At 31.2% G+C, this 20,687-nt stretch overlaps 2 protein-coding genes across 2 annotated transcripts in view; one reads left to right on the top strand and one right to left on the bottom strand.

Moving 5' to 3' along the window:
* The window catches only part of LOC106771315 (protein N-terminal glutamine amidohydrolase), an 11,258-nt gene extending 3,466 nt beyond the window's left edge, over positions 1 to 7,792 (top strand). The window contains exons 5-6 of the mRNA XM_014657273.2: positions 6,875 to 6,999; positions 7,429 to 7,792. Of these exons, the coding sequence (XP_014512759.2) occupies positions 6,875 to 6,999; positions 7,429 to 7,598 (295 nt within the window). The 3' untranslated portion in view covers positions 7,599 to 7,792. The remainder of the gene's footprint in view (positions 1 to 6,874; positions 7,000 to 7,428) is intronic.
* A 6,937-nt stretch (positions 7,793 to 14,729) lies between these two features.
* Positions 14,730 to 18,455, bottom strand: LOC106772414 (probable glycosyltransferase STELLO1). Its single transcript, XM_014658807.2, has 3 exons — positions 16,512 to 18,455; positions 15,973 to 16,099; positions 14,730 to 15,317 (listed from the first exon to the last, which is right to left on the bottom strand). The coding sequence occupies exons 1-3, from the start codon at positions 18,194 to 18,196 to the stop codon at positions 14,847 to 14,849; spliced, it is 2,283 nt and encodes a 760-aa protein (XP_014514293.1). The 5' UTR covers positions 18,197 to 18,455; the 3' UTR covers positions 14,730 to 14,846.
* Positions 18,456 to 20,687: the final 2,232 nt, after the last annotated feature.

Genomic DNA, 20,687 nt, shown 5'->3' with positions numbered 1-20,687 from the left:
AGCTAATGCTCAATCTATAAATGAATAGATTTAACTTCCACTTTTTCCTTTACATTTTCCTATTTATTTAACTCGTTAACTCCCTACCTAGCTAATCAATATCTTAATTGTATTAATTAGTTCCCTTTTCCCATAGTCCTAACACTGGATTTAATTGACCCCTTGTTAAAACAAAACTCATTGGCAAGGATATCAAATCGCTCAAACAATATAAAATGATAAGACCAAATATCTTTTTCCAAAAGACTCGTGTAATACTAAAAAATTGTACGATTAACAACTCATTTAGACTAAAGAGCCAAGCATAAATTTACAAACATGTGAAACAAGACAAAGTTACAAAATATACAAGGTGGACTTTGGTAGTTGAAGACACTTAAGAATGGAAATTGGTTAGAAATTATATGAATTGACATTGCTAAGGTTAGGTTTCACCAATTCACTCTCATGCATTCACAATTTCATCTCCTCTTCATCAATACACTAAAGTCAACCCACAAAAACACTCTAGTCCTAATCCCTTAGGTGAAAGAGCCTAGATTTCCCTATTAACCGGTAATCCCTTATTCAATCAACTAGCAAAACCTGCATTAAGATCTAGGATCTAAGACAACAAATGGGTCATGTTTCATCCCTAGAATCCTGGTAAGTGTGAAAAGTAGTTGTTTTTACACTTATAAATGAGTTCAATCTTGTAATTATATTTGTTGTTCCTCATTGAAAAGTTGTAATAGGAAGTAGAAAGTTGTGTAAACATTGTATAGGAAAGTTTACATTATTTGGACTGCTGTCAGTCAATTTTCGCTAAGCGCAAGACATCAATCGCACAGCGCACTAGCACTATGCGCTGAGCGAATGACATTAGTTGAAGAGCAGCAGTTGAGAAATTCGCTCAGCGCATACACACCTGTGTGCTGAGCGAATTAATTAAATGATGTTGGTTTAAAAGTCGTGACAGAAAGAGAGAAACCATTTTCTGACACATCAAAGCACGAAAAACATTGGAGAGAGCAGGAGATGCTCAGGAGACTACTTCAAGGCATCCAAACAACATTGTATGCAAGGAATTACAAAACTGTGTACATTCTAGATGACTAGAAGTAGCTAAATCTTTCTTTCGTTAGAACTGAATGTAATGACTGACATTTAATGTAATCTTTCTGTTCAATATATTTCTGTGTTCATATGTTTTTCTTATTTTACTTGTCATTATACGGAAGTATGGTGTATTTTATATATTCAAATTGTACTAGGAAGTAATTTGCTTATGAATGTAAGAAAAGCAACCAAAAGGAGCGATGCTAGGAATAGTTTCAATTCTTCTGGTCATTTATAAACATCAGATTTTAATGCAAGGGTAATGTTTAATTACTTAAGGAATTAATAATTGAACATATATCTCTAAAGGAGATTTCACATACATTTGACTCTTTACTTTTTCTACCACATCATCCAAAACCTCTACTCTGAAACAATTTCCTCTATCTCTCGGGTGTTGCATTGCTTTCACAACATTAAAAGGTACTGTCTCATCATGAAACCTCACCTTAAGATGTCCATCATCAACATCAATTATCACCCTAGCAGTTTTCATAAAGGTTCTACCAAGTATAAGGGGACTTCAGTATCTTCCTCCATATCTAGAATAACAAAATCTACTGGAAAAGTGAATTTGACAACTTTCACTAAAACATCTTCAATGATTCCATATGGGTACTTAATAGACCTGTCTTGTAGCTGAAGTGTCATCCTTGTTGGTTTTACTTCCATGTCCCCTATTTTCTTTAACATAGACAAAGGCATCAAGTTGATACTTGCACCTAAGTCTATCAATGCTTTTCCAATGGGGAGTTTTCCAATTGTGCATGGAATAGTAAAACTTTCAGGATCTTTGAATTTTGGTGGTAGAAGTTTTTGGATGACGGCACTGCAATTTTCTTGCACCTCAATTGTTTCTTCCTCAATGTATTCTCTCTTTTTGGTTAACAAATCCTTCATAAACCTGGCATAAGAAGGCATTTGTTGGAGTGTTCTGAAAAGGGAATTGTGATTTCTAACTTTTTGAAGAGAGCCATGAATCTAGAAAATTGACTTTCCTTTTCCTTTCTTGAATAAGTCTTTGGGTAAGGTAAAAGATTCACTTTTTCTTTTCCTTTATGACTCTCTTCCTCCTCCTTTTTATCTTCTTCTTCCTCAACTTCCTCTTCTTTCTCATCATTTAATTTTTCCATCTCATCCTCCTTCCTCACAACTACTCCTTCTAACACTTTACCACTCCTTGTAGTTATAGCTTTGCAATGTTCTTTTGGATTTGGTTCAGTGTTAGCTCTAAATGTATTTTCTGGCTTATCTTCTAATTTCTTGGCCAATTGACCAATTTGAACTTCTAAATTCCTTATAGAAGATTTTGTGCCCTTTTAGTTTGATATGGACATTTGCATGAATTGTTGAAGAGTTTCTTCAAGTTTGAATGTCCTATCAGATAAAGAAGGTTGTTGTTGAAATTGTTGTTGTGGTAGTCTACTAGAAGAACTAGCCTGACCCGTGCTAGGATGAGGTCTCCATCCTTGATTATAATTTCCATAGTTGCCTTGACGGTCTTGGCTTCCCATGTAATTTACCTCTTCCTTAGCATTGGACTCAGTAGCACATTGTCCATTTTGGTGATCACCACCACACAATTCACAACCTTTCACAGCTTGATGATGTTGAGCCTTAGACACAATTTGGAGTTCTTTAGGTAATTGTGACAACTTTTTCATCAAAAGTTGTTGAGTCATAATTTTATTTTGGACAAATAAAGCATCTTGGGATTGCAATTCAAAGATGCCTTTCTTTTGGGTTTGAACTCTCTCACTTTGGACATCATTATCACTAGATGTCATATTCTCAATTAACTCATGTGCCTCATCAGGTGTCTTCCACCTAATGTTACCTCCAGCTAGCATTAGCTTAGTGTGAGATTTTAAACCTCCTAAGAAAAGGTTTAATTGAGTAGACACATCAAATCCATGAATTGGGGTCTTTCTTAGCAATCCCTTAAACCTATCCCATGTTTGACTCAACGACTCTTCAGGCTCCTGTTGAAAGGAGGGTATTTCTTGTTTACCTTTATTGATCTTGGATTGGGGAAAATATTTATGCAAGGACTTGACCACTACATCCTCCCACACAGTCATTCTTCCTTCAGGAAATGAATTTAGCCAAAGCTTTGCATTTCCAACCAATGAGAAGGGGAATAGACTCATTCTGATTGCTTCATCTGGCACATGAAGAATTTTTACAGTATTACAGATCTCATTAAAATTTGCCAGATGGTTGTAAGGATTTTCATGTGACAGTCCAGTAAACTGATTGCTTTGGACAAGGTGAATCAGCGTTGGCTTCATTTCCATATAAGCAGCATTCAGAGCAGGTTGGGCTATACTATTGAAAGTTGAAGGTATAGTCACAAAAGCATAATCCTCCAAAGTACGGCGAACTCTATCTTGTCCATCGTCTTGATTTCCCGCCATATCCTTATCCTCTAAATCTGAAGAAGAAAGAGTATTGGAAGTAGAACTCAAGCTAGCTTCTTTAGCCTCTTTTTTTTTTTCTATTTTCTCTCCAACGTCTACGGTTATTCCTATGGGCTATTCTCTCTATCTCAGAATCAAACAACAAATTTCCAGATTTTGTTTTGCTTCTCATGCAGAACAAACAAGTTCAAGGAATCAACCCAAGGAAATAACAAACAGAAACAAAACACAACCTATCTACAAAAATTAAAAACAATGGATATATATAGATAATGGAAAAAAAATTGAAATTGATAAACAATCAACAATCAAAATAACAATAACAATCAAATTCCTTGATAACCTTTTGGCAAGTATACCAAATTGTTTCAAGTAATACAGTGAAATAAGTTTAGAGTATCATTCTCTCAAGGGAATTGAGTTATGTTATCTAATAGTGATTATTTACCAAAATCAATTTAATAACTATGGAAATTTGATTCAAGTAAATTAAAAGTAATGAAATTAACAAAATATTAAAATTTGAAATTAAAAGCGTGGGATTCACACAACACATCTCTATTTGTCCCTCTCGCTATGCGAAAGTTTCGCAAAGCGATTCCATGCATTGCAAGCATTGTTCACTGCAATCATTTTCGCTGAGCGCAACTTTTCGCATATTGAATTGTTCACTGGCAGTAGCCACTGTTACTTTCAACTTTTAATTTCAAATTTTAATATTTTATTAATTTCATTACTTTTAGTTTACTTGAATCAAATTTCCATTGTTATTAAATTGATTTTGGTAAATAATCATTGTTAGATAACATAACTCAATTCCCTTGAGAGAACGATACTCTAAACTTATTTCACTGTATTACTTGAAACAATTTGGTATACTTGCAAAAAGGTTATCAAGTTTTTGTTGTCGTTGTCGGAGAATTTGATTGTTGATTGTTTATCAATTTCAATTTTCCATTATCTGTATATATCCATTGTTTTCAATTTTTGTAGATAGGTTTTGTTTTGTTTCTATTTTTTATTTCCTTGGGTTGATTCCTTGAGCTTGTTTGTTCTGCATGAGAAGCAGAACAAAATCTGAAATTTGTTGTTTGATTCTGAGATAGAGAGAACAACTCGTAGGAATAACAGTAGACATAGGAGAGAAAATAGAAAAAAAAAGAGGCTAGAGAAGCTAGCTTGAGTTCTATTTCCAATACTCTTTCTTCTTTAGATTCAGAGGATAAGGATATGGCGGAAAATCAAGACGATGGACAAGATAGAGTTCGGCGTACTTTGGAGGATTATGCTCATGTGACTATACCTTCAACTTTCAATAGTATAGCCCGACCTGTTGGGAATACTGTTCATATGGAAATGAAGCCAGAGCTAATTCACCTTGTCCAAAGCAATCAGTTTACTAGACTATCACATGAAAATCCTTACAACCACCTGGCAAATTTTAATGAGATCTGTAATACTGTGAAAATTCTTCATGTGCCAGATGAAGCAATCAAACTGAGTCTATTTCCCTTCTCATTGGCTGGAAATGCAAAACTTTGGCTAAATTCATTTTCTGAAGGAAGTCTGACTGTGTGGGAGGATGTAGTGGCCAAGTTCTTGCATAAATATTTTTCCCAATCCAAGATCAATAAAGGTAAACAAGAAATATCCTCCTTTCAACAAGAGCCTGAAGAGTCGTTGAGTCAAACATGGGATAGGTTTAAAGGATTGCTAAGAAAGACCCTAATTCATGGATTTGATGTACCTACTCAATTAAACCTTTTCTTATGAGGTTTAAAATCTCACACTAAGCTAATGCTAGATACCTCAGCTGGAGGTAACATTAGGTAAAAGATACCTGATGAGGCACATGAGTTAATTGAGAATATGGCATCTAGTGATAATGATGTCCAAAGTGAGAGAGTTTAAACCCAAAAGAAAGGCATATTTGAATTGCAATCCCAAGATGCTTTATTGGCCCAAAATAAAATTATGACTCAACAACTTCTTTGATGAAAAAGTTGTCACAATTACCTAAAGAACTCCAAACTGTGTCTTAGGCTCAACATCTGTTGGAAGTCCCACATCGACTAGAGATAAGGCCAATTTATAATATATAAGTGAGGTGCAATCCTCACCTTACAAGCCGGTTTTGTGAGGTTGAGTTAGGTTTAAAGCCCACTTTCTAATATAGTATCAGAGCCATGGTTAAAGTCTATCCTAGTGAGTTCTAAGTGGGCATTTCTCTTTCTATTCCACCCGTTGTCGGGCCAATATTGGACCACCCAATTCCTACTATCACGCATGAGATGTCTATACCTCGGCGTGAAGGGGGTGTGTTGGAAGTCCCACATCGACTAGAGATAAGGTCAATTTATAATATATAGGTGAGGTGCAATTCTCACCTTACAAGCCGGTTTTGTGAGATTGAGTTAGGTTTAAAGCCCACTTTCTAATAACATCATCAAGTTGTGCAAGGTTGTGAATTGTGTGGTGGTGATCACCAAAAGTAGATTCTTGAATATTTCTACCTTTAAGGGTTGGAACAGAGTTGTGTTGTTAGGTTTTCCATTGATGGTGCTTCTTGACCAGTTATGATCAAAATTTGGATTCATGGCACAAAGAATCATGACCATATATAACTTGTCTAACTTTTCCTTAATTTCTTCCCGTGAGTTAGTTTCTAAGAACATCTTTAACTCCTCAATAACAGATTGACCTTCAAAAATGAAAGATTTCATATCATGATCTATTTGTTTAAGAGATGCCAATTTATGGGTAGAAGCATTAAGTCTCTGATTGTCATTTGCAAAGATGATCCAAACCTTCATCCCAAAGAATTTACATGTTTTGAATTTACATCTTTAACTTCCATTGATGATATTTCACTACCATCTTTTTCCAAGTAATAATGAAAACCTAGGCAAAAAAACCAAAGTTCGGCAGAAGTATATCAAGATAAATCATTTTTAACATTTAGTTTTTCCAAAGTAATTGTTGAGACCCATAAAGCGAGTAGGCAGGCCCAACATATAGGTAGAGTGAGACCCAGAGAGATCAATAAGGAAAGAGAGAAATTTCCCTAGGATTCTAGGTTACAGATCGATACAACAAAAAACTTTTTCTAAGAATATATTATAGACTATTCTACACAAATCTTGTTTAAAAACATTTTCTAAGGATGTCAAAAACATTTCACATCATGTCCTCATTATATTGCAACACGTCACCTGTAAGTAACTTCATGTATAAACCTTGCTTTCTTTAGGTGTGCTCTTCAATTTCATTGATGAAATAATGTATTGATCATTGGTATTGATGTATAGTTGCTAATCAAAGTGAAGTATATGAAATTGTTTCTTATGATATCTCAGATTATTCCGAGTTGTGCATGCTCCACTATTTCTTCGTAGTTTTGCATCTGATAGAAGACATATGAAAGATTCTGGTGGAAAGTGGATTGAAGAACCTCCTCCACATGAGCCTATAGTTGCAGAAGGTAATGACTGGGAAGTTGGTACAGGAAATTGGACTAGTTTGGCTTTGACATTAACAGATCATTATGTTATATATCACATTGTAAAGAGAAATATATGAAATGCAGAAAGCACCTTTCAAAGCTTACTGTGAAAACAAGTGAAAAAAAAGAGCAGTATGCCACATTTTGTAAGTAATAAGTGAAAATATAAAAAAGTTGGAAATATTGTCAAACCAAACATATCTTAGCTGGGTCATGTTTATGTGAATTTCACCAAGTCACGTCAGTTTTTCAATTAAGTGATTAAAATACAAGATTTTTCTATTAACAAGAAAAATCTACCAGTGCAAACTGGGGAAGAACTTTCAATATTGGATCACACAGTTATACACTTAATATAATGAATCTATTTCTCAGTTGCTTATTTTTACAGTATCATCATCCATGCAGATGGAACAGTGCACAACCTGAATGAATACATTAACATATCTGTTGCTGATGCTATTACCGATGTTACTATCAGTTCAGTCAAAGATGTAATTTTTACCCAGAAAAATGGTGTGGTGATAAAGGATAATCAGCTTGAGGAATTCATCTGTCAGTTATCTTCTTTAGAATAGCCCCATTCATATGGCTTCCTGGTTTGTATATGTTCAGTGCTATACAAGATACTGTCAAATATTGTCTCCCTTTTAATGGGTGCTGTAAAAATGCTTCTTTTGAAGGTATCTTTTTTAGAGTGGTGTTCAAGGAATGCAAATTTAAGCTACAATTTTTACTGTAATTCTTCAATACTACCCGTGTTTTATGACTATATGGGCGATGTGTTATTTTAGAACTGGTATGAAGAATGTTCTGTAATCTGAACTGTTATAGAACTTTCTCTTATGGAAAGACGTATTTTACTAAGAAAATAATCTTAATTTCTTATATGAACTTTTTAACATAAACAAATAGTTTGGCTAGTGGTGATATAAGTAATAAGCTATATTATGTTCTATGAAGTCTCCATGTAAATATAAAATATTTATTGGTTTTAAATCTGTCTAAATTTGAATATTTTTAATTAATTTTTGTATTGAGTGTGCAGAAAATGTTTTTTATTTTATTTTTTTAAGTATATTGTATAATTTTATTATTAATGAAATGATGTTGCTTTTTTATATTTTATTTTTCTTGTCTTTAATTTACAATTAACTCAGGAAAAAAATAAATTAATCAATAAATTGAAGAAAAAAAAGCAGAAATAATAATTATGTTATTTGTTGGTGGCAAAAATCAAACTACAACATTAAAGTAACATAATCTTGATTATGTTAGCTTTGATTAAATTTCCTTTATATTTTTAATCTTACATGCCACTCACTTGTACTCTCTCCTTCTGAATGTAAGATGAACTATAATTTTTTTAAAATTCATTTTTTTTAAAGTATTTGTCATGTATGCAGTCCTTTGACATAAAATGATGTTAACTTTTCTGCGTAGGGTTTTTAAAAGTTTTCCATATAGATTCTTTTCATTTGTGTCACTTTGTTTTTTTTAAAAAAAAATGTAATCAATCAATCACAATTAAAGTTAGCTAACCATTTATTTAGTATAAATAAGTCATTGATCAGGTTGATCGAAATTAACTGACTGATGTAATAAAAAATTCATGAAAACATATTATAAATATTATGATTATTAATACATTAATTACACTTTTATTATTATAACATTGATTATTTTAATCAATTGAACCTCAAGTAACTTATATTTTAATTATAACATTAATTACATATTTTTTAATTCGTAATAACTATTGTTGTAAGTTATTATGAATTTGAATGGAATTATATTTACTATTATGAACATTCGATAACTTTATTTATCATGGTTTGAAATATATGAAAAGGCAATGGCATGATATAAAACCTCCATTATATTTCACCGAAACTCATATAGTTGAACTTCAATTTAGCATAAGAAAAAAAAGACTACATAATTAACATATAAAAGAGGAAGTCAATAATAAAAATCACCAAATTAAAGTTGTTTACGTTCAAATTAATGTTTCGTTATGCTTATATCATCTTTTATAATCTACTCATCAATTTGAACCAATTTTCATATTTTCCTTTTTTAGCTAATTTTTAACTAGAAGTAGCAAAAAAATATCATTTACCATATATTTTCTATTAAATTTCATAAAAGAAAAAATGGGACTTTGTATCATGTGATATTCGAAAGAAACCAAACCACATTGAAATTATCGAAGCAATCATATTTTTGTTTTATTCTTGAACGGAAATATAAAAAATGAAATTTCCTTGTCATTTCAGACATTGTGTAATGTGCTGAATCAAAATGAGAGAGGTAGGGTTAATACTGAAATTTGGATATTCGAAAGTAGAAAAAAGCTTGAAGTGTGTAACCTTGTAGCCTCGGTAACAGCAAAAATATACCTTAATCTATGTTCCTATAATATAAAAAACAAAATGGTTCAGTGTTAACAGGAAAGATGCTACACGGCTTTGCTCATTTCTTATACCTCTTTCTTCCATTTTTCACATTCTGGTTTTTCTCTTATTGGGTTCAGTCTGTTCTTCTGTTTTTTCTTTTAACCTTTTGTTTTTTAATTCATTTTATCTTTTTTTAGAAATTATCTGATTATGACACATGACAGGAAATTGTTATTTGAAATCACTCCTTTTATATATATATATATATATATATATATATATATATATATATATATATGTTGATTATGTGTATTGTATAGATAAATGTTAAGTCAATGGACTGAGTAGATCGGTTAAAATAATAATAATAGATTTACGGTTAATAAAAACTGTTTATTTATAATGGGTTAGCTTAATATAAATCTATTTTAATATATATAAATTAGAGCCAAATGGGTCATAATTCGTGGACAATCCAGTCCACTACGGGATCAGAATGGTTTGAGTTTTAAGAAATTGTATCTTTTTTTTAGAGTTAGATTTTAAGAGGACTCATTTAAATTCGATTTATGAGGGTTGAACTTGTGGTGGACCGTCCACCAACCCATCTATTTAATTTAAATTTATTAAAATTTAATTTTAATAAAATAAAAATATATTTATTATTTTTTTTGCTTGAAAAAATTATTTAAGTTTTTCATTTTCAAAATTAATTAAATACAATAAAATTTGGAAATGAAATTTGTTTAAATTTGAATTATAGAAAGTTTGTAATTTTTTTATTTAAAAAAAATTGTAATTAAGTGGGCTAGTGTCGTTTACCTACCAATCCATGGTGGCGAGCCGGATTTAAATTTTTCTGACTCCCTAAAAATGAATCGGATTTGGTTGATTCACTAAGTGGTCAACCCGTGGTGGATAAGGCAGATCAGATCGAATTACTCACTCTAATATAAATATAGGTTAAATATATGTTTTAGTCCTCATATTTGTTCCTCATTCTCAATTAGGTACTCATGTTTTTTTTTGTCCCAGTTGCATCCTAATATTTGTAAATTTGAGACAATTAAGCCCTCTCCGTTAACTAGCCACTAACACTGTAGGCCAATCGAGAGGACTTAATTGCCTCAAATTTACAAATATTAGGATGCAATTGGGACAAAAAAAACGAAAAAGGCTTAATTGCCTCAAATTCACAAATATTAGGATACAATTGAGACAAAAAAAAAACATGAGGATCTAATTGAGAATAAAGAACAAATATGAAGACTAAAACATATATTTAACCTATAAATATATGTTTGGAGAAAAGTTAGATAAATTTTTATTAAATATAATCACAAAAAGTCACTAACTTGAATATGTGAAATTGATAATTTTGAGTGTTTTAAGTAAGGATGTCAATCCTACCAAAAACAATTTTATTTCTTTCCTCTACTCTCATGAGATGTTTATCATAAAACTTTATAGACTCAACAAAATAATAAATAATACCCCGTTTTATATTTTAAAATAAAAATATATATTGCATAATAAATAATCAGATAATTCTATATATAACAAGTGACATATTTTAATATATTAAACGAATATACACTAAATATTTAATTTTATTATTATTTTATAGAAATCTTAAGAAAATATGTTATTATCAGTGTCTATATATGAGATAATGTCTGTTTTAAAACGTAAAATTTCTTAAAGACATTGTAGAAGATAAAAGAAAAGTAGTATTTAATTTTGATTCCTAAACTAAGACTATTGGAATCGGTAAAAATAATATTATATTAAGTGTGAAAAGTAATTTAAGTTTAACACGAACAAATTTATATCTTTCAAACCCATCATGGTTGTTTTATCATATTCTAGTAAATCAACGCAAAGTCCATCTACATTATTTTACAATTTTATTTTATTTAAATGTTTTAAATTTCAATTTAATTTTTATGCTTTGATCTTACGATAAAGAATTATAATTATCACATTGACTAAATATCATTTTATTTTAAGGCTTATATATTTATTTTTATTAATATGTTTACTTTAATTTTTATTTCCCTTATAATATTTACGTTTTTCACTTAATTTCTTATCTTGTTAAAATACAAACGCTTTAAATTCATTACCGTATACACATTAGATATTAATATTTCATGGTATTGTAAATTGAAATTAAAAATTATTTAATATGTCTTTATATTTGTAAATATAATACACAAGTAAAAACTACTAGTCAATATAATAATACTTTTGTAATTATATATTTCATTTTTAATCATAAAAATATAAAATAAAATAATAATTTCAACTTTTTATAACTATAATTATGCAAAAAATTATTTTGAATTGAGAGTTAAGAAGTAATATAGTAAAAAATATATATTATTTCACTATTTTAAAATGCATAAATGAAAATTTTCAATTTATTCCTCGCATAAGAAAAATATCAACTTTGGATAATATTCACTATCTTTTTTATTTAAATTAGTTTTTAATAAATCTTTCACTTTTAAAATATACATTTTATTTAAATTAGTTTTTAATAAATTTTTCACTTTTAAAATATATTGCATATCTCTCATATTTCCATAAACTCTAAAAATTTTCAAGAGTGGTACTAAGAGTCATTATTCTTATAAGGCCTCTAAAATGAAAGGAAATTCCTACATGTTACTATTTCACTCTTTAATGATGAAAGTTTTGATCTATGAGGGAAAGATACAAACTTATTTAGATAAACTAGATTTATGGAAAGTCGAGGAGGAAGATGATAATTCATTAATTTTCAAAAGAGAATATGAAGAAAACAATAAGAGTTAATGCATGAAAGTTTTAAAATTGATAAAAGAGTTTGTGCTACAAAGGATGAAAGAGTCTAAAACAATTAAGGAATGCTCAAACAATTTATTGGATGTTACTAATAAGATAAAAATTATTGGAAAAGGAAAGGAGTTTTTAGATTCCAAACTCTTCAGAAAATTTTTGTAACAATGTCAAAGGAAAGGACATTACTCTATAATTACTTTGACAAAAGTGATATATGTCTTGCAAGCACAAGAACAACAAAGAATAATGTGGTTGAAGGAGTTTTACTTCATACGAGAGAAGATGCTCTCATAGTTAAGAACGAAAAAATAAACAAATACAATACACATCAATCCTCAATCCAATAAGCGTTGGTGGAAGCCAAATGTAAAATTCCACCAATGTGCTCAACTGAAACATGTGAAAAAGACATGCAAATCTTAAAATTATCAAGAAGATGTCAAGATTGTAGAGTACGAGAATGAACTACTTCTTGCAACTTCATGTGTTATAATAAATGAGTGTACAAAAGGTTGGATTATAGATAATGGTTATACAAACCACATGATTCGTGATTGATAACTTTTTAAGAAACTAAACAAATTAAATATTTCCAAAAAAACAACTAGAATTGAAGAACAACTTATTGTGAAAGAAAGAAAAATAATTTCATTTAAAACTAATTTAGGTATCAAATTAATTTTTGATATCTTATATGTTCTTAAGATTACTCAACAACTATTAAATGTTGTTCAAATGTTTAAAAAAGATTATAAGATTTTATTTGAAAACAAACTTTGTACGATCAAATATATTAACAAGAAGCATTCAAAATTTATATAAAAGACAAAAATTTTTCTTTTGATTTGATGAAAGAGAAATTGATGAAGAAAATATAAAAGAATGATCCAAATAAAAAAGAAAATAAATATATCTTGAAGAAATTTGATGTCTAAGTGAATAAAATAAATGAAGACCCACGATCATAAAATTCGCAATTAAAAAAAATATGTTAATAGAAGAAAAATATAATAAAAATGTCAAATTAGATGAAGTAAAAATTACAAGAGAAGTAAAATTTACAGGAAAAAAAATGAAAATAATCAAGACAAATAATTAAGCGAAAAAATGAAAATAATCAAGACAAATAATTAAGCGAAAAAATGAAAATAATCAAGTACAAGAAAAATCAGATTTGAAGATTTAAAATTCGAATAAACAAATATTAATCAAAAAGAAATGTTGAGAGTATTATTTAAATTCAACATTTCTGAACAAATTATTAGAGTTTCGTTTGTCTTGATTAATAGTTTAAACATAAATAAATAATTTGTCTTGAGGTAAAACCTAACAATAATTACGTAAAAGAAAATATATTTACATAAATGAACGATATATATATATATATATATATATATATATGTATGTATATTTTTTTGTGTGAAACTAGAATTAGAATTTAATAGAACATTATTAAAAATTTAAGTATGAGGTCGAAGTTTGACATCTAGTAAAAAAAAAATAAAAATGAGTGATGTATTAAAAAAACTAAAAAATATCAAGTATTTAAGTTTTGGATTGAATACGGTGTTATGTTGTTTTTATATAAAGAATCTCCTTAATATATCAAAACAATTTTATCTACTATTTTAGAGAGTGTATTTCTTTTTTTTCTCTATCATTTCTACACAGTATAATTTAAACTATGTTTTGCAGAAATGGGGAAAATAAATTTGTCCTTCATCTCAAAGTCTATAAAGTTTTTTTCTTTTTTCTACAAGCTAGAAGTAAGATTTCATATTTAAATTTTGTAAAAAAAATAATCAGAAAAATAAATTATATTAAAAATTATTTCTGTTATTTATACAACAAAGTTAATAAATATTTTACGTATATAATATGTAACTTTAAAAAGTAAGTTGCTTACTGAAAGAAGCAATGTTAATCTCTCAAATCAATTGTAAAATATGTGGATTCAAAGTATAGACAGAAACAATTTGAATTCTGTAAATTTCCAGACATTACAGTTTTCCACTTTCAAACATGTTTTCAATGATATATGTAACTTATGGGACAACAAACATTGGCAGAAAAACAGATTCACGAAATTGCAAATGGGTTGGAAGAAAGCAAGCAGATGTTCATCTGGGTTCTGTTTGATGAAAGTGAAGAAAAAAAAGGCATGAGCTTTCAGACATATTTGCATATAAGTATGCTAAGCCATCTTGCAGAGTTCTTATGTAGATGTAGTGATTGATAATAGTTGTTTTTAGCATAGGCATGCAAATTCCCAGAAAGCACTGCATATCAGACACGCTTCAAGTTGGTATAGAAAAAGAATCTCTTAATGGAGAGATTGCATTGCAATATTGAATACAAATACATTTTCATTTCATTTTTCACAAAAAAAGAAGGTAAGAAAAAAAATAAGGAATGATACAATTTTCTGTGGAAGAAATCTACAGAATAAAGAGAAAGGTTAAAAACCCACCCAAGAAACAAAAATACTGTGTAACACTGTTTTCGATTAAAAAGAGAGCGTGTAGGAGTGCTATTTAAGTGTTACATGTTTCTTGCGTCCTCTCTGGTCACCAAGTATCAAGAAGAAAGAGTTTTCTACTTTCAAACTAACTCCATCAGAAGTGGATCTCCTTCTGCCATTATTCTGATAAGCTTAATGAAGTCTTGCTCACTCGATACGCTCCATGGATGAACAGCAGGAACTTTGGCAGTATAAAGAGTGGTGGAATTAGCAGGAGGATTTTGCTTGTAGATCATTGAATCAAGAACAGGGTCAAAATTCTGAGGAGAATCTAGGGACACAAAGAACATAGGAATTGCAACCTTCTGATGAATCTCTAGATTGCCCACAAGGCTAACAAGCTCAACAAAATCACTGATAAGTCGCTGAGGAACATAAAACACCTCAGAACTGCATAATAGGAGGTTCTTGTCATTGTCACTTGTTTCTTTGTAGCTCACTTGAAAGTGTGCTGGCATCGTGCTAACAACCTTCTGTACCATGCTTGCTTGTTGTGATAACCAATCTGAGCTGTCACCATTGGTTATTACAGAAGACCAAGATTCCGACACCTGAATCCCAGTAACTTTGTTAATGGTCAGAGAGAAAAGGGCTTGTACCATCTTTTAAGAGTTAAAGCCATCCTTCAAAGTAAATTGACTAAGAGTGGGAGAAATAGCATAAAATATTTTCACACTAACATTATCCTGAATGGATTTGAATGTAATATCACCAACAGTATGATAGGATAATAGAGTGGAACTGTGAAAAACTTCACAGCAACAACAAATTAAAGAGTAACTAGTCCTTAAATGTAGGTGTTGGTCACTTTAGCATTTGACTATACAAAATCCTCCCTTTCTAGTACTTGACTTAACAAAATGTCATTTGTTATGGACAAATCTAACTTTCAAGAAGCTAATGAAAAAGTTTCTACTGATTAGCCAATCCATTAAGTTATGAACAATTTTATTTTGGTTTTTCTTCCCCTTTTCTTATCCTAAAAGCGTTTATTGAAAAGTTCCTCGAGTCAGACCAATGCTTACTACTGTTTTACAGATTGGAATGAGGTTTACTACTATAGATTAAAACTGTTTTCTTACAATATTTGTGTATGCATTGGTAACAGGGGCCAATAAGCCCTTATAATATCAATTTGGGAGGATTTAGAATGGGTAGAGTTACAATCATTCAAAGGTAAAGGTGAGAGGAACAAAATAACAATACCTTATTAGTGATCCACAGTTTAGTTTTATCTGCTTGTAGTAAGTTCCAGTAATTAAGAATGGTATTATCCTGTACGAACAAAAATCCTTCTGCACTGCTAAATTGCTCAAAAATTTTGGGCAGGTACCTGAAATCAGGCGATGGATAAAATTAAAATCATATGAAGAAGAAAACAGGCTAACAAACCTCTACAATAAGTGATATTTCTAACTTTCCTCTTCCAAAAGCTTCCATTGCCTACACAGCCTACAAAACATCTCTCACACTAATACTAACATGTTTAAAGTGAAGGAAAGTTCTGTTTCTGATGTGATATAATATGCAATTGAAGTGCATTTACTTGAGATGATTTCATTTTTTCTTTTAACAAACTTCAGTCTTTTATTGCCTCTCAATCCTTACTCTTACTGATAGAAGAGAACCATGTCAGGTAATCATGAAAGGCTCTAGTATTTAGATTCAGAAACAATTGCAAAAATTTACAAGTCACCAATTATAATTTAGCAATAGAAAGAAATGTAAAACATAACCAGACATACCTGTATGCATAGTCCAAATGACCCTCCTCTACAACAAGATCTACATCCTTCTTTTCTGACAAAATAACTACAGATCTGAATATCCTTCCATAAAGCAACCTCCATTCAAGAGCGGTTCGTTCCACCGGCCCATTGCAGTGCATTATAAGCACAACATTCCCGAAAGTTTTCCTCCACCGGATCAAATTAGCAATCTCATAATTCACCGTTCCTGTTTCTTCTACGCCAAGATGCACTGATGGCAACTTCTGTGGTACAAACTCTTTTCGATCACCATGACCAATATTTGGCCTAGGCCTTCCCAACTCCAACGACATCAACCTCGGCTGCTGATAGCCAACAGCCAACAAATCCTGCAGCCAAGCAGCAGTAAGCTTCACATCCGTCTCAGTCCAAAACCCCTCCTCTGCCATTGCAAAGCTCAAATCCAGAATCTTCTCAAACAACCTATGCTTATCAGACCGCCACAAAACCAAATAATCAATCAACCTTCCAACATTCACATGAAGATCCTTCTCTTCAGAAAAGGGGTACGCCTCAATCCTGTCATACCTATGGACCGTAGGTGGATAAACCGCAACATACCCACCAACCTCCCAAAGCAGCCTCTGCCCCCAGTAACCCCTCAACACATCAGACGCCATCGTGCTCACCGACACCGGTAGCATCAAGGCCCAGAACGCCGGCGAATGGTACAGCGTGTTAAAGGAATTCACTGGCACCATCACACCCTGCGGCAGCGCCACCTTCGGCGCATGCTCGTCGAACCTTACATCAAACGCCTCCAAAGTGGACTTCCGGGTGAAGTAAAACACTGAATCTACATCCGGCAGGCCATTGGAAATCCCCTGCTGAATAAACTGCTTCCCTCCAAAAACCTGAGTGTAAAATTCCTCATGCCCAATCTCCCCTGCCTTCTCCAGAGGCAACCCTCTGGGCCAAACCGAACGCTGCCCAAAATGCACATAAGGGTTCACAACGGTTCGATTCGGGTTATCGTGACTATACTGCAACAAAACCTCTTGCCTGGCACCTTCCCCTACTAACTCCACATCAAAATGCTTACCCAAATCATCATCTATCACCTCCCCTCTATCATCAGCGTCAAAAATCTTCTTGGCACCATGCTGAATCGCAAACAAATAACCCACACTCTTTCTAACATACGAATCATAAGGAAGGTAATCCACAACCCTAAACCCCAAATTGGCCTGTTCCTCCAGGGACAAAAAGATCGCACCTTTCAGACTCCAATCCGACGGCGTTTTCGACCCACCAACCGCCACCACCTGCCACCCCTTTATCTTCACAAGCCGCCTAAGTGTGTCGCTCGGGTACCCCAACACCGAAACCACGATCCACTTCTCTGTCCGGAAGTTCGCGAACTTCGAGGTCTTGTCCGCGATCGGCGCGATCGCACTCCAGTCCACGCGCGGGTACGCGATCCGCTCGAGCTCCTGCGCCTGCTTCTCAAAGCAGAGCAGCGCCGCAGTGTCGCCGGCGTTCCGGAGGAAAAACACGGCAGCGACGGTCACCACAAGGAGCACCACAGCCACGATCCTGACGAGATTATCTGAGACCCAGGCGGAGAAATCGAGGCTCTTGGTAGCTGCCAGCGCCGCCGTCCGCGTTTTGGGCTTCTGATTCACTGATTTTGGAAGTGAATGCTGCTCTTGGACCATCATTGAGTTTGGGCGATGATTTCAATCGAACCTTCCCCCAAATGTATCTTCCGATTGACTTGAGCTGAACACCTTTCAACTCTTTCTTTTTCTTCCTAATCGAAACATAGAATGTTGCTGGTAAGTTTCTTTTGGGGTATGGGAGTTGAAGTTTTGTTTAAGGTTGTGGTTGCCGACAGACAGGCATGTGTGTGTCGGTTCCTTAAGCTTCAATGCAAGTGCAGGTAGTTTGGTAGAGTGGAATCTTCTTCTGGTTCAGTTGTAACATCTTCTTTTTATTTTATTATCTTTAATTTTATTTTATTTTTTGTTTGGTGTTGGAAAATGGACTCATTAGGTAATACTTCACATTAGGGTATTAATTGGATTTGGAACTTGCTATTATAATCCTTTTGATTTATGAGCTGCCATGTCAACACCTTTTCCAGATAATATCTTTTAAAACTTTCACTGATGTTAAAACTTTTATATTATCATTCATATTTTAACCATAAACCAACAATCTCATGACTTTTAGTAAATCTCTAGTTAATAATAAATAATATATTTCAAAAGATATGTTAGATTAGATAATGGTTATTTTTCTTATACCAATTTAGTACATGTTTAGATTTCTCATTAAAGTACTACTTTTAATAGGGATAGACATTGATTATCAACCACAGTTGTAATATGATATGATTCATAGATTTTTATTGGCTTGAAGCAAAAATGAAAAATGTTATATTGATTTATTGGGGACAGAAGGAACCAAAGGGTTTTGTTTTGTGGGTTTGCTTGGTTCTCCTTGACTTGTTTTGTTAAATCAGCACTAGTTTGTTTCCAAAGTGTAGGTGTGCTGGGATGAGAGTTAAACTGGAAACTTAGTTAACAAGTCTATTTCAAACCAATCAATGGTTTGCCATGTGCACTAACAAGTTTCCAAACAAGGGGTATATGCCTGTCACGAAACCATAAACCTTTGATCTTTGATGTTTAGTTTGGAGATTACTAGAATGCTATCCAGACATTCCATTAAACATTTGTTTTTAATATTTTTGTATTTTTGAAACATGCTTATTGATAGAAAAAATTATTAGTGATATTCAAAAGGGAATTATTATTTTGTGAATGCTAGGAAAATTTAGATCTTACAAAATGATTTCATTTCTTTGAAATAAGAGTGGTTTGATGGGACTCTTGAAATAGATGGAAATAAAAAGATTCTTAGAAAACTTTACCTTTGTAATGTAACGTGTAAATAAATTATTTGAGTGAAACAGTACATGTATTTTTAACATTGTTTTTTTATTGGGTAATTATTTTTTTGAAAAATATTTTTTGACATACTTAAATTTTTTTTACATTTATTTGATATTATCTTTATTTATTTTTTTATTTCTTTTTTCTTGAAAATCTATAAAACTTTTTATTTTTTAGATCATTTTATCTTTATATTTTGTGTCAAATAAATGTAAAAAATGTATCATGATATTATTACTCTTTAAGTGTGATCATGATTTAATGATAAGATGGTGACGGAATAAGTAGTGTGTGAAATAATGTTTTATGAACATTATAAGAAAAAGTAGATCATATTAATTTTGTCATTGGACTGGACTGATTTTGGAAAAAAGTCCGTTACAAAGTTGGATGTTTGGACCTAGATCTGTCCAGTGCGAGTGAGCTCGACTCATTCTAAGACACTCGGTTTGTAAGTTTCTATTTGTTTAAAAAAGAATAAAATTTTAAAATTTAAATTTTTATTTAAATAAATAATTTCTACATATATAGACTTTATTTTCAATTTAAAAAAATTATGCTATTTTCCAGTAAAGAGAATTCAACTTTTGAATGTATACATTTCTTTTTCAATTTTACATTTTACACTTTAACAAGTAATTGTTTTTTAAATTAAAACAATTATTTTATTAATTTTATTCTTAATATTTTTTAAATTTAATCATTTTTTTAGTTTGATTTATTTCTTAAACTAAACCATTTTTCTAACTAAAATAATTATTTATAAGAAAACAAATTATCTATAAAATAAATAAAAAATTATCTATGATGTTATAAAATAATCTAAATTTACTTTATAATTAAACTAAATTTATTTATTTTTATTGCAGAAAACGAACATACATGCACATTCTAACTTGTTATCATCACCTTTTATCTATTTCTTTTATAGGATAAAACACAAAATTCTGCATTAAAATAATAATTATCATTATTTGACATAATTAATGATATTCAAAATCAATTTTAATAGCACTGATCCAAATGTCTACTCAAAATATGTCACTTAAATATATTTATTGACTAAAAGGGAGTTACCTAAGCTAATAGAAATGTCACCTTAATAAAAAAAGAAAAAGAAAAAAGGAAAACAACTTAGATATGGTTTTTTCTTAAAATGATTACAAATTTTATATTTGGTTCTTAATAAATTTTTTTAGTTCCTATATATATATATATATATATATATATATATATATATATATATATATAT

This window comes from Vigna radiata, chromosome 8, assembly GCF_000741045.1.
Source record: "Vigna radiata var. radiata cultivar VC1973A chromosome 8, Vradiata_ver6, whole genome shotgun sequence".
Lineage (NCBI taxonomy): Eukaryota > Viridiplantae > Streptophyta > Magnoliopsida > Fabales > Fabaceae > Vigna > Vigna radiata.
This window is presented reverse-complemented; position numbering and strand designations above follow the sequence as displayed.

Coding starts and splice junctions, on each gene's coding strand:
- LOC106772414 (XM_014658807.2), bottom strand. CDS start 18,196: ATGATGGTCCAAGAGCAGCATTCACTTCCAAAATCAGTGAATCAGAAG. Junction 16,100..16,511: donor CATTTGGACTATGCATACAG/GTATGTCTGGTT, acceptor GCCTGATTTCAG/GTACCTGCCCAAAATTTTTG. Junction 15,318..15,972: donor AACTGTGGATCACTAATAAG/GTATTGTTATTT, acceptor ACTGGGATTCAG/GTGTCGGAATCTTGGTCTTC.